The sequence below is a fragment of the Falco peregrinus genome, chromosome 5 (assembly GCF_023634155.1).
Source record: "Falco peregrinus isolate bFalPer1 chromosome 5, bFalPer1.pri, whole genome shotgun sequence".
Classification (NCBI taxonomy): Eukaryota; Metazoa; Chordata; class Aves; order Falconiformes; family Falconidae; genus Falco; species Falco peregrinus.
The window spans coordinates 83,627,092-83,643,089 of record NC_073725.1 but is presented as its reverse complement, the minus strand read 5'-3'; the positions used below and the strand labels follow the sequence as shown (position 1 = coordinate 83,643,089).

Sequence of the window (15,998 nt, the reverse complement as noted above, 5' to 3'; positions counted from 1 at the left end):
GCCGCAGATGCAGGACACGGAGGGGGGGGGCTGCCGCGGCTGGACACCTTAAGCTGCCCCAAGACAGGCATGTTCACAGACCGACAAAGGCAATGAAATGACGTGGCTCTGAACTGCTGCCGGCATCCCAGATCATTTATTAAATGTCTGCACAATCATCCCGGGTAGGGCGTCCGTCCCTGAACTTGCTGCAAATCAAAGCAATCCACATCTGCTCCAGACATTACAGTGCCAGACTAAAGCTATGCCATTGCTGCACAGAGGTCTGGATGACCCACAGCCAAATGCAGAGGAGCAAAAAACCAGCAAGGTAAGTAAGATCTCTGTTGGTAAAACTAGAAAGCAGCAGTATTGCACATCCTGGTATAAAGTGTTTATTTGAGACTTCACAATTAACACAAAGTCTTCCTTTCAATGCCTTTTTCATACAGTCAATAAATTTGTATTAATCCCTCCCCCATGCATGATTGCTGTTTATTAATCTAAGCCTTTTTATTTTCATCGTGAAAAAATAAAGTGTTTCCCCACCATTTCATCCGTTCACTGTACCACCGACATCTGCTGTGCTGCATTAGAGGAGGAGATGTAGAATGGCTATGCCTACCACTGGGGTTGAAGTTACTCCATTATTCATCGATTTATTCTTTTTTTACAGAAAGTGTTAAATGATTCAATCACCCAAGAAAAATAAATATATCATAAAGAACCAAAAGTTCTGCAGTATCCCTTTTCTCTACATACAGCTGCAGTTCAAACACATACATCGCTTGCAGCAAATCATTTCACTTACTGTAACGCCGTTGCCTCTACGTATGGCTGTGAACTTACGCTGAAAAATAATCTGTTCCAAAGCAGTAGAGCCAGAGGAGGTATTTTAGATGCCAAATGTTTGTACCTAGGCAAGAGAGATCCACATGGAAGCCAATTACCTATGTTCCACTGATCAGCTTTTACTCGAGAGCAATTCAATCTTGTGCTTTTCAGGAAGTATTGGCTATACACACGCGTGGGCTTGGCCAGAGCCAGCCCTTAAGGAGAGTGAAAGGCAGTAGGAATGGCGTGCACCTTACTCACAGCAGTGGAAGCAAGTTCTTGGTATCAATGTCTCTTGGATGTGCATCTCAAATTATGCTGCTTGGCTCGTCTCACAGTACTTTTGGCACCAGCCTCGCAAATAAATTACTCGATCGCCCTGCCTTTTGAGATCTTCCTTGGAGATGGCAGAGGTCAAGGAGGCTTTCTCATAACAAAGATGGTATTGGGTAGGCCGTGAAGTACAGGACCCATATTTACGCTTTACTGAATTACTGTGCAAAAGGGAATACTGCATCAGAAACCGTAGAAGACTATATTTTAATCGGTCACCAGCCGCTGTATCGGAAACCTGCTAACAATTGCTCCAATTCGTTCGTTTGGCTACTTTTTGTTGGTTTCTTTCTTTTTTTTACATAAATAATATAGACCAAACATTATAAACATTTCAGCAACCATTTCTAAAAGACCAGAGGAGCCCTTTTAGGCGCGAAGAAACAACTGCAGGATTCAAATTCCAAAACTGTCTTTGGAGTCATCGAATCATCAGATTTACACGGCACCCAATGACAATAACATTCAGTCGAGCTCGATAGGACTGCTGTCTTCCTGACCATCTTCTGTGTCATCATCTTCTCCAGTTCCCATCAGACTGTTTAAAAGATTTCCTAGAATAAAATACAGGACAGTCAAAACTGTTCGTTTTACATTCTCATCACAAAAGCTTGTAACTATTCTCCTTCCATCCTGCTAGGGTGTAGACTTCAGTACTAAAAAGAAAAAAAGAAGGGGATTTTGAAGTAAAAGAGTCTCAACAAGGCATTACTATTCCATACCAGCTTCCATTAAGGATTTAATTATTTGGGAAGCTGTATTTTGACACTGTTCCTTTTCTAAGAATACACTGGAAAAAAACACCAAAGTTGCATGCTTATGTACTATAGTTGCACCATAAGAGGGGGGGAAAAAAAACCCCAACAATGAAATGAGGAAAGACACACCTCCAGCAGTGAAACTCCCAAAAAACAGCAATGGTCTGCATCACACTATAAAGCACTTGTTTGAGACTCAAAACCATTTATGTGTTTTCTCTGTTTTATGCAATTTAAAGATGCCTGAATTGCTGAAAAGCTGTCATTTACATCTGGGATCTATACTCACGTTTTTCATCCAGCTTTGGGTATCAGTGCATTGACATTTGCAGGTAAAGCCTCAAGTCAGTTTATAAACAGAGAAGTTTAGTTCTCAAGGAAAAACATTCAATGTTACAAAAGTAATCCAGATCAATTTGCTCACATTTTGTTCAAGAGTCAGGAAATGACGGCTGAATTTATCCACTGCCTTTCATTACTGGTAGAAGGGCAATATTAATTTCAGAACTTCTACTTTGGGAATATTCATTTTCTATCAGCACTGGTTAGATCTCTACCAAAGTCCCAGACCTGACTCAAGGAGAATCAGCCACTGAAGTCTGAGGAAATTAAGCTTTAACACAAGTAAAATTTTTCTTTACATTTGGAAGTTTTATCATAATGTGAAAAATCAACCGTAAGAGTAATTTGCAGCTTCTCCCCTTCACAAAGATGAAAAGTCTACCACCTTCACCCAATTAAATCTCACATGTGACCAACTAATCTTGTATTCTACAGTAGGGACTGTTTCTACAGGCTACAAAAACCCAGATACATTCCTTAGAACAAATGATCTTTTTCCAGCACAGCCACTTTATTTAAGCCACTGCTCCAAAAAGACTGGTGGTACCCAGAAACAAGGGTCAGCACAAACCTCACCTAGTAATCCTCCGTAGGACGATGTCTGCTTGGGCGGAACACCAAAGAAAAGCTGTCCTATTCTATCTAGGTACTGAAACGACACAAGATGAACAACATCATCAGCTACTTCATTTACAGCTGGAAATATTAGGGGCAGCAGTCACACCACACAAGGTAGATCACTGACTCCTATCTACAAGTCACAAACCAGGAGACATTCAGCTATTGTTTAACTAATTCTGTAGGTCAAATCCTGTTTACAAGTACAAGTAACTCACCTCATTATACATGGGATCTCTTTTCAGTGAAGGCTGATACTGTTCACACAATACTGTAAATACTGTTAGTTTTCCTCTAGAAAGGAAACAATCAAAAATGTAATCTCAGTAACAACTCCAAAGGAAACCAAGAACAACATGAGAAAAATCAGACTGTACCCATCAACTGCCAGCAACAGAAACCAGATGAAGTTTAGCAGTGGTTGAACAAAGGGTGGACCCTTTTCTATTGAAGGATGTTTCTGTGTGTATGTTGTAAAAACAACTGATGCGCTGGTCTTATTTTTCAAGCAGAGAAATCTGCAAAAGGAAACAGAATAGGGCTAGTTAAAAATAAAAGGCAGACAAGTAGTTTTACATGCAGAAGGAAGACAGGAAGCCAAAAGCTCAACCATCTCTACTTCATTTGTGCACAGAAACCATCTCAGGCTTAAAATGATGGCAAAACTGAACTGGTAGAGATGCACATCTTTGGCAACGGTTTGGCTATCAACCAAGGGGGAAAATCACTACTAGAATACATTGTGGAATTAACAGGCTGGGAGGGAGAACTGACATTAAATATTAACAGAATGAGACCTAAGCAGATTGTATACAGGACAGTTACTAAAAAAAGGCATCAATTAAATCAAAATGTGGGAAGACTGGCCACCACGTAATTCAAATTAAACATGATATTGCATTGACTGGTCCAGAGTTTACTATGCTGAGGTAAAGAAATGAATTAAAGACCTCTCTCTCATGGCGTCATCCACTCCCAAACACATCTCTTTTCAGTATGTATCTGCCAGTGTTCAATGACTCTGTCATTCTATTAGCACTACCTCAAATAACATGGCACCAGGACCACTAATAAGTTTAACACACTTAAATGTCTACAAGTCTCATAATAAAGCTACACTTTGAGCTCCCAAGCCACCTGTCACCAGTTAGCAGATCGACTTCCCAAACCGATCAAATCTTTCTGCAGGTCCAGTTAATTCAGCTGGCAATCTCTGCAAGTCACATAGGCCTAACGAGAGACTTTAACTGGGACAAATGCTGTCAGCAAGCCCTGGGAAGGCTGCCACGAGCAGCTTCATTTTTGGTTGCAGGCTGGCCTCCAACTCTGTACTCCCACATGTGCAAGGGCACTGGGTGCTTTTGCCTTACTGCTGAGCAAGGAACTGCAATTATTTTCATTAGAGTATAAACTGCCACCTAAGAGGATTTAGCACAGTATTTGAGATACAGGCCGGTAAAGGATGCCGTAGCAGTAACCTCTTACTCATTAACTTCCACCCAGAATTTCCCCCCTCCAGAACAAAGCCCCATAAAACTGAAGAGTCCTGCATAACATACTGGATTTCCACAAAGGATTTTCTACCGCTCAAAAATCACTGCAATCTGTATCAACCAGCTATGGAAAGCAGGACAAATCAGACATGACAGCTCCCTGCTGCCAAAAGAGAGACAGACTCGCTCTCACCTCCTCCCTCTCCCCCAACACCTACTCTCTCCCTGACTCTCTGCTGCACAGTCCTGTCTCCACCTCCTCCTCAGACTCCTCCATGAGCTGCTTTCCCTGACTGAAGAAAGCCATCAGCTGATTAAGCAAAGTAAAATTGGCTTTGTCAACCTTAACTGTACATGAGCTCTGCAGAGGCACATAATAGCTTGCATTCCCACCTCCTACAAAATAAATGCCTACAGTAAAGGAAAGCCACCAGCAGCTCTGTCAAACCAAGAACCACTGCACCGCTGCTCACAGACCAGGGTGACCCAAGACAAATTGTCTCTTAGGACAAGACTGAGAGCAAGTACTGCGCTGAAGGGGAGTATAGAGCCTACTTAGGTCCAGTCTTGGCAAGAACATGGTAAGCCCTAACTAGACACAAAGCAGTGTTAACAAAGCTAAGAATTGTGCTTTCAGCGCCCAAAACAGATTACATTAATTCTTCAGGCAATTTACATGATTTCAGGTTTCAACCCCAATATGTTGTTTGGTTGTTTTTTTTTTTTCTCCTCTCCTCAGGCTGACCAATTCAGCACACCAGTTTTGAGACGTTTTTTTGAGTTTCAGCAGCTCTGGCCGGTTTCAGAGTTTCTTTTGAAAAGGTTGCATGCTTAACCTACAGTTATCATTAAATTAGACTGGCCTCCAACACAGTATCATCTTAGCAAAATAGTTACAGAGAAGTTTAACACCTACTGTAGTACTGCCTGTGCTACAAACATGTCCACCTCACTGCGATATCCCCTGGACGAGGAGTATTCTACTAGCATATTTGCACAACCTTCGCCATCTGTGGAGTGCAAGAAGTGATACCGAGATTCACTATAGTTTTGCTCTATAAAAGGAAAAAGAAAACAGCTTTTAAGAAATCAGTTCATCGTACCTGAATGCAAAACCAAATCAGTTGGTAAAAGGACAAGAGCTACACACATGGTATATGAACAAGACAATTAGCAAAGAGTTGACTTTTTCCTTTATAAGTTACAGACAATATACAAAGGGAGATAAATATATTATCCTAAATACATTTGAACAACTGCTATACAATACAGTCCATTCAATGCGACCACAAAACACAGCTACCACTGGGACAAATAGCTTGAGCTGTGCTCACATCATTTTATCTAACTGCACGTTGACATTTCATGTGCTGTCATCAGTGCTCAGGAAAATCAAGGAATTCTGTATTAGACCATGTACACCAAGAAGTCAAACGGCACCTTCAGCGTCCTTCTTTCTAAGTGCACAGAAAGAAGGCATTTCCTATTTTTAGCTTAGCCCACTCTCGCTATCAAAATTAAAATTGCTTCCATATGCTGAATAGAAGAGCAATTATACAGGAAAAAAAGTTGCAAAAAATGGCAAGATTGGTTAGAACTTAACCTGAAGCAAAGCATCATGCAGAAATCACTGCAATGACAAATCAAAACTGGTTAGCGGCTAATTTTTTGAATTTAAAAGCTTTGTTTTAAAAGTCTGAACCTTTTCTGACAAAATGCTCAAAAACTACAGACAGAAAATGTATGCATTTTGCTCTTCAAGAGAACAGTGAGCAGACAACTACAAAATGGGGATTTTTACTTTCAGAATGCAACCGTTTCTTATCGTAATTATACCTCAGCTTCTAACTTAAATGCTCTGAGGAAAATCCTCCCTTTCTGCCTGGCAGCAGTCACCAAGCTAACATATAAGTCCCATGAGAACAGTTATGGGTTTGCCTCTGACCTGCAGAAAGGCAGTGAACTGGAATGTTGACCATTGGGTCAGGATTGTTGTATGAGACCACTATCAACACTTCCCAGCTACTGAAAAATTTTTAAAACACAATCGTCTTGCACAGTCATGAATTCACAAGAAACCACAGAAGAGATGGCACTTATTCAACTGTTCCCACTCATGTTTATGTTTTGGATAGAAGACTTTAAAAACTGGCTATCATTCATAATTATAACAATTATTTAGTGCATTTTTGGTTTAACTTACATACCATCACAAGTGATAAAATCCCACATAAAACGAAGGCAACAGCATTCATTCTGGAATAAGCCTAGATATTGACCATGTCTTAAAAAGTACCTAATTACAGATCCAAAGACTTTTTCAGATGCTAGGTGATGTATTTCAATCTTTGTCATGTTTATCCACGATTTAAAAACAAAAAACCCACAACAGAACAGCTCTGTTCCCCAACAATTTTCCTCCTTATCCTGGTTTCAGCTGGGATAGAGTTAATTCTCTTTTTAGCAGCTGCAGCAGTGCTGTGTTTTGGATTTGGTGTGAGGATAATGTTGATAACACACTGATGTTTTAGTTGTAGCTAAGTAATGTTTATACTAAGTCAAGGACTTTTCAGTTTCTCAGGCCCTGCCAGGAAGAGGGCTGGAGGGGCTCAAGAAATTGGGAGGGGACACAGCTGGGATAGCTGACCAGAGGGATATTCCATACCACACAACATCATGAGTATATAAAGCTGGGGGAAGAAGAAGGAAGGGGGACACACACCTGGAGTGGTGGCGCTTGTCTTCCCAAGTAACTGTTACGTGTAATGGAGCCCAGCTTTCCTGGAGATGGCTGAGCACCCACCTGCCATGGTGGTATGGGGAATGGAGTGCTGAATGAATTCCTCATTTCGCTTTGCTTGTGTGTGTGGGTTTTGCTTTACCTATTAAACTGTCTTTATCTCAACCCATGAGTTTTCTCACTTTTACTCTTCTGATTCTCTCCCCCATCCCGATACCGGGGGGAGTGAGTGAGAAGCTGTGTGGTGCTTAGCTGCAGGCTGGAGTTAAACCACGACACTCCTAATGACTCAATCAAACTACCTCAGTGTCTAAAGGATCAACCTTCCTTTTACAGAGAGCTTTACAGCACTTGTGTTTTGGGAATTGCCCTAACATAGTTACAGCCCCAGGGTTTTTTTGTTAGTAACATCAAGCTGAAGTTATTGCAGAGCTCAATCAGTCATTTCCATCTCAGCTTCCTTAGATTATTTCCAAAGTAGATATCTTACAATATCCTACTTTCAACATTTTAAAACAAAGCACTGAAAAACAGTTGATTTTTCTTACCTTTCCACAGGGTAATTGCTAGTAACTGGTGTAGTTTTGGATGTCCAAGCTTTCCCGATCCCCCGCTAGACCATTTTAGTGCTCTGGATACGAAAGCCACTCTTTCAGGAGAATTTGGATCCATTAAACTAAACAACTTAGCCAAGTTTTCTAGAAGCATTAAGAATCACAAATATTCAGCATTAATAGAAATACAATGATCTGCTGCTTCTAGTTCATCTTCAAGATATAACATTTAAGTTGCAGTGCTATCATTTCTTTAAGCTCCCTTAACAGCCTCCATAAGCCACCTTAAAAAAAGAGCGACTTTGAACTTGAGCCACTTCCCACACATCAAGTCAATCTTGCATGTATCTATCAGTCAGCAATATTCATGACTCTTAACAGCCAAAAGCTGTGCCTTGCAGTCAGCTGGCGACAGTTTCCCTGTTTCACTGTTTAGGACAGGACATCCCAGAGGACCATGCAGTTCCAAGGAGGAGGAAAAACTGCAGGTTAGGGGATGGCTTGCCATTCATAGGGAAGCTGCAAGGGACAGAGAGGTATAGCTTGGAAACGCTCCACCAGAAGTCATTAGATGGGATGAAAGTGTCAGAGCTAATCTAAGTACACAAACAGCCTTTGTCAGTCTGTCTCCATACACGGGCTGTTAATAGGAGCAGTAGTTTGGCCAGGCACCTCTTAGGAAGGTCTCCCCGAATTGCTTGCTTACTAAATCTCACCATCAAAGAAGAAAAATTTCCTTGTAAACAGCTGAATCGCAAATAACGTGCTCGCTACCACACTGCTAGAGTAGGAAACCACCATGCACCAAAGCCCTGGGGACACCAATGACTGTACAGACAATACATTACCACTGCATCATGGAGAGGATGGTGCCACAAGATAGCAATGTTTGTTTTAAGCATGCCCACTACATTATCAGGAATCCATTACACTCCAGTAATGTTTTCTCCCAGTCCACTTCTGTGATGAAGGTAACCCTCAGCCATGTGGGAGGGCATACAAAAAGGCTTTCAGGTTTCAAGACTGTTCACAACAATCACTGTGAAGTGAAAGCACATCTAAACACCATCACACTGAGCGCAAAGGTCACCTCACCTAAAAGGTCATCTGCTACTTTTGCATCCGATTTCTCCAAAGACTCCAAAACCAGCATGGACAGATCAGCAGCACTGTTTTGCTACAAGACAGACACATAGTCGGTAGTGATTAACATACCAGTACATAAAAGAAAATGCCAGTAAGAATTTTGTTGGAGGCAGATTTGATACTTTTATCAACATCTACAACTGAGGCACAGCATCAAGTCTGAACCTTCCCTTATAAAAAAACCAAAAAACTAATCTGACGGCATCAAAAGAGAAGCCTCCAGGAAAGCAAAACAAATGTGGTTACAATTATCATTTGGATGCTCACAAACACTTCTGCTTAATGTTCCAGTTTGACATAATCCTTCTTTGCGGAGAAAGGCTCAACAAAGAGATAAAACAGAAGATTACAAAGCAATTACCCCAATCAATTACCACTGAGAATTCATCCCTCAATATCTTGGAATAACACACCACCACCCCCAAAGCCACACACACAAACCCAGTGACTTACCTGGTTATGACTGAAGAACAGCAAAGCCCCTGAATACATTAGTTCTCTTGCTTCTGCATGTTTTCCTTGTGACATATACCTGAAAATAATACCAAAGCCTTGATAAAAATTACCACTAAGTTGTGTATCCTTGAAATTACTTACATTTAAAGGACTAAAGACCACTAAAATTTAAAATAAAGGCAATAAAGGATTTACTTATAAATCAGGTTAGTTGCAATAATGATATAAATTTAACTGCAAGCTGCAATTTGTCTTCTGCTCCAGACTTGATGGAATACAAGCAAAGAGCACAAAAACAGAAACAGAGATTCAGACCTGATTTGGGCTGAAACAAAGAAAAGGAAATGATCCCAGGATTTCAACTCAGCAAAAGATGCCAATGCACTGAACTGCACTGCTCAGACCATCACATCAGAGCCTTTTCCAAAACTAAAGCCATCACAGTGAAATGCTTTTCGGAATACACCCTGGACAGCTGGCACACGCAGTGCTGCCCAAGTGCTCCAGCCCTCCCCCACCCATGTCTCCTTTCGACTGGCTTAAGTCTCTCTGACCACTGCTGGTCTCTGCCAGGGGATGTCAGGACATCAGGCGCACACTAGTCCTCTGCTCAGCCAAAGTAGCTTGTCTCTGATGGGCTCCAATAAGACAAGAAGAGCCAGCAAGATTTACCATGCAACACTTTACAGTCACCAATTCATAAAAGAAACAAGTCTTAGCTCTCAGATATGATGCTTCAAAACAACACCTCCTTCAACCTTCCTCGCTTAAGAGTTAACTAAGAAACAGGTAATAAAAGAATTTGTTCCCAATGGTTACCTCAAGAGCAGGAGCCTCTTACCATGGTGCTGTGATTGCAGCCTCCTGCACATCATCACTACGGCTAACTAAAGGTAACTAAAGGATACTCACACCTCTAGATGATAAATGCAGCATTTCCTGCATCTGCTGCCACACTGCTTTTACAGTTTCCAATTTTCATTTCTCTTAACTGCTTCTCAAGAAGTCTGCTTTCTGAGTAGTTAAAAACAGCAGCTGATTTGCTCACATCAAAAAATACATCAGTTTTACCATGCTGCTTTCGTATCTGCAATATCCGTCTTGTCCTCATGACACTTGGTTGTGCTGAGCTTGTGTGTTCACTCCGTTCTGTTTGTGGTGCTCAGAGCAGCCTCCCTGCTCCTGCTGCAGCAAGCCCTCCCACCCCTTGCACGAGCATCCCCGTAGGGTAACAGAGAGGGTCAGTGGTTCTGGGGGGGCAGCAGTCAAGAGGAGCAGTGGGACAGTGTGGGTATGGAGGAGGTCACGCTAACCAGAGAGAAAACAAGCAGTGGATCCCAAAAGCTCTTGTGCTGCACATGAGATTCCCGTCACACGTGACAGCTCCAGGGACAAGTCCTACTGGTAAAATCAGATCAGACAACAAACAAGGAAGGAGACAGCCCTCCCGTCCCACTTAGCGTCTTCCAAAAACCCCCAAGGTCTTTTACCCAAAAGAGTTAGCAAACTGTTAATACAGATGGCACAATAGTGGCTTTTAGGAATAAGTATCCTCAACAATTCAGATTTGCAATCACCATAGTAAATGCTCCACGTGTTAGTCAAAGGGATCAGCAGCTCCAACATTTTCATAGTTGGCCTCACATCCAGGGGTTTGCTTCTAGGTGCTGAACATTCAGTGTGGATCCACTTCCATAAATTCTACTCCCAGTAGATTCCCAATGCTGTTTGGGAGCTCCTAATCTGGGAACTATTACAGCAGACACTAAAAGATACTGAAAACAGCTTTACAATAGTAAGAGCTGGTGGGTGCTTGGTTTTTTTTAAAGGACTTTTATTTAAAAAAAATAAATCATGACATTAATCTAAATGGCACTTCGAACAAGAGGAATCCTGGAACACATTGTTCTTTGTGCCTACAAGCATCAGGAAAACAGATGCCAACGTAACAAGGATGCTAAGCTTGGAAGTTTGATTCAATCACCAAGTCACAAACAGAGAACAGCTCAACCTGGCCAGCCTTGTACAGTAACAATACCGGCCCCGGTACTCCTGTCCGGAGAAACACAGGACTCACTGCTCAGGGTCAGGCAGGAACAGCAGTTTTCCACCTGCTCAGTGTACTCCAGGGAGGGAGATAAGTCTGAAGGAGGCAGGCTTACAGTAATCTTTCCTCCTCCGCTTCTTCCCCTCCTCCACCCTCAACTACATCTCAGTTTATGACTTTAGAAACTCTTGATTCAGGATTTCAAGTTTAACATGTACCTTACAACCGAACAGACTAATGTTTTACAGGCTGTTGTTGTTTAAAACTAGTAAGCACTGGCTATACCAATTATAATTCCTCAGATGAGATCATCTCAATCTCTGTTAACAGGCTTCTGGAAAACTGTTGACATTTAACATACCTTTTACAGAGGGCAGATAAGACTACACAGGACTCCTTTTTTGGCCTCTGTGCCTTTCCAAACAAATTTCACAGTCACCTTGCTAATGTCACCTTCTCATTTAATTGAGCACCTCCTTTCACTTGCATTTATAATGGAGAAGGCAGAATCTTTGATTCCGAATTAATTCAGTGAGGCTTAAGTAAAGTATGTGAGCTAATACATTCAGAAGACTGGATGAGAAATGACCGGTTGTGCCAAGTCATCACCCACCACATCACATAATCCTTACTACAAAATAGGCCATGCTCTGTCTTAAATTTAGATTTATTCTCAAATACAATTTAAGTGTTCAGGCCTAGACAGTGCCCTCACTGATCCTATCAGGCGGCTACAGCAAACACAACTGCTTTAATTTAATGGTGCTTGGTATATGGGGTAGGGCAGGCTATCCAGTGTACAGTGGCAGCAGAAGCTGCCCACACACCCTCTATGGGCACTACCCATGGCCCTCTGTACAGCAAAGACCCTCTTGCCACATGCCTGGCTGCTATTTTCTATAGATACCCACTGGCCTGTTCACACTTTTAGATGAGGTCTGGGGACAGGTGACACACAGGTGTGCCACCAAGGCTCAGAAGGCACTTTTCTCACCTGTTCACCACCAGCAGAACCCCAAGTAAACAAAGCTGGGACCGATCAAAGCAGCTCCTAAAAGAAACACCTTACTCTGTGTCCCTGAAAGCAAGGGTCTACATCTGAAATTTTGATGAGAGAAAGGGTGACCGCCACAAGTCACATCAGATGTGAAAAATAATTAAAAAATCTAAAGAAGTTTGGCAACAACAATAAGTTTCTTATAACAGGCAGTAGTAATATTTCTGAATATTACTTAATCACTATCACATACACAAATACTACATCAACCTGAATTTATTCTAAAAAAAATTCCCCCGTGCAGGCGAGCCCTGCCACCCGAGAGCTGCCCCTTCCCCAAGGCGGTTCCAGCAGGGGACGGGCAGGACACACAGCTGCCCTGTGTCCCGGCTGGGCCACAACCGGCCCAGAACCTGCAAACCCTGCCCCTGTTTGCTGCCGGCCGGCCAGGCAAGGCCGCAGTGCCCGCAGGCTGCGCACAGCTGCCGGCTGGGGAGCCCGGGGACACGGCCCGAGCCCATGCCCGAGCCCGCGGGGCCGCCCGGGCGGCACCCCGGGGCCAACCCCCGGTAGGGGGGGCCTTACTCGGCCTCCTCGTGCCGCGGGGCCGCCAAGAGACGTCTGGGGACAGGGGGGCGGGCGGGAAACGCAGCTCTGTCCGTGACCTTTGGGGAACATGGCGGCACCGAGCGCCGCGGGGGCCGGCGGGCAGTCCCCACCGGGCCGGGCCCAGCACTGCCGCATACCCGCAGCCAGGCCGCTCGGGCCGCAGCAGGGGTTCACCTTCAAACCGCGGCGAACAGCGGCTCCCCGCGCCGCGCCCCCCAGCCCTGCAGCGGCCGGGCCCAGGCCGGGGGGCAGGCGGCCGGGCCGGAGAGACCCGCGGGCCGCCCGCTGCCCCCTAGGCCGGGCCCAGGCCCTGCTCCGGCCGGCACCGCTCACCCTACCCTGTGCGGCACGTACCCGCCCCACCCCGCCCCCCCGCGGCCCAATGAGAAAGCAGAAGGCGGAGATGGGCACAGACAGCAGCCAATGACGAGCGGCCGTAGGCGCGGCGGGCGCCAGTAGGGTAGGGTGCGTGGGAAGGCTCTGGAAGGCCGGGCGGGGGGGGGGTATGGCGGCGGGCCGCGCCGGGCCCTACCTGAAGAAGAGCGTCCGGTACATCTGGTGCGCCTCGTAGTAGTCGCCCTTCTCGACGCTGGCGCGCAGCTTGCCCTCCACGCGCTGCACGCCGCCGCGGTTCCTGCCGCCGCCTTTCGCGGCTTCCTGCTCCGCCGCCATAATCGCCGCCGCCATCAGCGCGGAGCAGGGGGAGGGAAGGAGGGAGGGGATGCCGAGCGCAGCCGCACGCAGCCCCGCCGCCAGCCCCGCCGCCCGGCTTCCGCCCGCTCCGACGGCGGCCCACGAGGCTCAGCGCGGCGCGGCTGCGCACGGCGTCACGGGGGCGGGGCAAGGCCGGGGGGGCGGGGCCGCGCTGACACGCACCCTCACCCTCCGCGCGGGGGCCGGGGCGGGGGCGCGGAGCCCCGGGGCGCCAGGGGCCGAAGGGAGAAGCGAGCACCGGGCACCCACCCGCAGCGCCGCCGCCCCCCTGGCTGGGGGGGTCGGGGCAGGGGGCAGAGGCAGGTGCCCCCGGCCCACCCCGAGCGAGCCGCACCTTCCCTCAGCCTTACAGCCTCCTCTGCCATGTAAAGAGGTGATCAAAAATACAGAAAAAGAAGCTTTATTTCTTATTGCAAATATTATTACATGCACTTTCAAAAATTAAAATTCTTTTTATTTAAACATCTCAATAGCATCTTGTCAGTTTGGAGGCAGCAAAGAGTAACAGACATTTTGAAAAGCATTTACAAAAATACATTGCACAAAGTCCTATCTTACTTTTTTTTATTTTTAAAAAATAAGTTAGTGTTATTCAAAATATTCCCAGCCCCGGCTACCTAACTTCAATTTACACAGGATAATTCTAATTTTAAATACGTAACCTGTAATATGAAAATGCCTGTACATGTGTAATCTGGCTCCTCTGCATAGGCCATAGGTTCTGTCTCAGCTCAAGTGAAAAAAAAAAAAAAAAGTTTTGCACATGGAGACTTTTGTTTTTAAAAACATTCAAGGACTGTTGTGCAACATACATAACTCTAGTCAGAAAACCAGTCAGCAGTTTGATGTGTTAACAGTTCATGTGTAACTATAAAATGCATTAGAAGAATAAGAAAAATTCTGCATACAAATGCATTTTAGGAATTTTTCCAAGAAGTATTTTCAAAGTAGCAATTCTAAGTAAGGGGTGCAACAAGCGGTTTCATCTCATTCTATACAGAAATGTTGCTTGTGAAAGCAAGACATCACTCTAATCTTATACCCCACTAAGGTTCCTGGGGAGGATTTAAAAAATGCCCATACATTTATTTAATGCAGCAGTACCGAGCACAAGTCCCACTTGTAAATGTGAAGCAGTGAGATTCACTTCAGTCTTGTTTTCCTGTACACATTGCATTCTCACAGTCCAACATTTACTGAGTGTAACAGTGAACAAGCCTAAGGAATTCTTGTCCCAAAGAGATCGCTTTTGACAAATTAACTGCTGTATACTAATGTTTACCAAGCAATTTAGCAGGCATATCAGCTCTGATCCAGTTAGTCAGTGCATCAAGGTCAATTTGGAATTAACACAAAAGAACAAACTGGCCAAGTTGCTATGGTAAAACCCCCTAAAATAACTTATTGTCCCTGACTTTTAGAGCAATTCACAGCCACAAATTACAGTTAAGCATTCTCAGTCGCTGGTGTTTAAACTAGTTTTGGTTGTGTTAGCTTTCCCTGACAGTAATATTTATTATATTCAACATGTATCAAAGAAGCCCTTTTGGATCTACCAAAAAGGTCAAAACCAACGGTCAGTTGAAGGACACCTTCAGCCAGTCAGTGTTTAAAATGCACCAAAGGTTTTGGCTTATGGTGCCAACCTTGCAGAAGTATGCAGTTAAGTCCCAGATTAAAGAAAAAAAAAACAACAACTAAAAACCCAAAAAACCCCCACCAGATTCCTAGTTGCAGAAAGTATGGTTTATTCTTTTAAAAAAACCCTATACATTCATCTGTAATAAAATAGGTGGCACTTATTTGCCAACTGGGCTTTACGAACCAGAGTAGTTTGCATGCATTACTTCTCTCAGCATGAACACAAAAATGTAGAGCTAACTGGCAATTACAACTGAGCATTAGAACAAATACAATTTAGTTTCTATATAGTTCTGCTGACGGTCTTCCGCCTTTATCAGAGGATCAATAGTTCTGCAGTATATATCTTGCAGCTTCATCCTTTAAAGATTCCAGTGTTCTAGGCTTTCCGGTATATACAAACAGAGAACAAAATGTACAACAAAAAAACCAATGCTGTAGTGTAGGAGATTATTCGGCAGGTTTCCCATGCACTCTGAACCGATAAAGGCATGTATATTTTTCATGTCCCCAGTTAGAAAAAATTCTTAGTTCCACTATTTGGAATGTCTTTTCACTTTTCTCCTGGAGAAGGAAAAAGCAAACATACAAACCAGAGTTAGGCTTCCAGTATAAACAGGTGCAACTGAAGTTGCTTTCTTATTCTGCAACTACCAACTTTTATTAATAAAAACTAAGTCACACTTTGGGAGCTTTCTGCCACTTTGAAGAGAACCTTCCTTGCCCTACTAGTTATT

General features: G+C 44.1%; 2 protein-coding genes across 18 annotated transcripts in view; both read right to left on the bottom strand.

The window, feature by feature from the left end:
- Window positions 1-358: 358 nt before the first annotated feature.
- GET4 (guided entry of tail-anchored proteins factor 4) lies at window positions 359-13,671 on the bottom strand. Of its 3 annotated transcripts, none has more exons than XM_055805504.1 (9): window positions 13,439-13,671; window positions 9,251-9,329; window positions 8,747-8,828; window positions 7,646-7,795; window positions 5,274-5,412; window positions 3,242-3,382; window positions 3,083-3,158; window positions 2,823-2,895; window positions 359-1,700 (listed from the first exon to the last, which is right to left on the bottom strand). In XM_055805504.1, the coding sequence occupies exons 1-9, from the start codon at window positions 13,591-13,593 to the stop codon at window positions 1,612-1,614; spliced, it is 984 nt and encodes a 327-aa protein (XP_055661479.1). In that variant the 5' UTR covers window positions 13,594-13,671; the 3' UTR covers window positions 359-1,611. The 3 variants fall into 3 exon arrangements, with proteins under 3 accessions (XP_055661479.1, XP_005229021.1, XP_027635105.1); XM_005228964.4 differs by lacking the exon at window positions 13,439-13,671 and adding an exon at window positions 10,831-12,622; XM_027779304.2 differs by lacking the exon at window positions 13,439-13,671 and adding an exon at window positions 10,325-10,707.
- A 333-nt stretch (window positions 13,672-14,004) lies between these two features.
- Window positions 14,005-15,998, bottom strand: part of SUN1 (Sad1 and UNC84 domain containing 1) — a 33,287-nt gene continuing 31,293 nt past the window's right edge. For all 15 annotated transcript variants that reach the window (XM_005228963.3, XM_027779251.2, XM_013295775.2 and 12 more), the window contains one exon: window positions 14,005-15,825. In XM_005228963.3, the coding sequence (XP_005229020.1) occupies window positions 15,712-15,825 (114 nt within the window). In that variant the 3' untranslated portion in view covers window positions 14,005-15,711. The remainder of the gene's footprint in view (window positions 15,826-15,998) is intronic.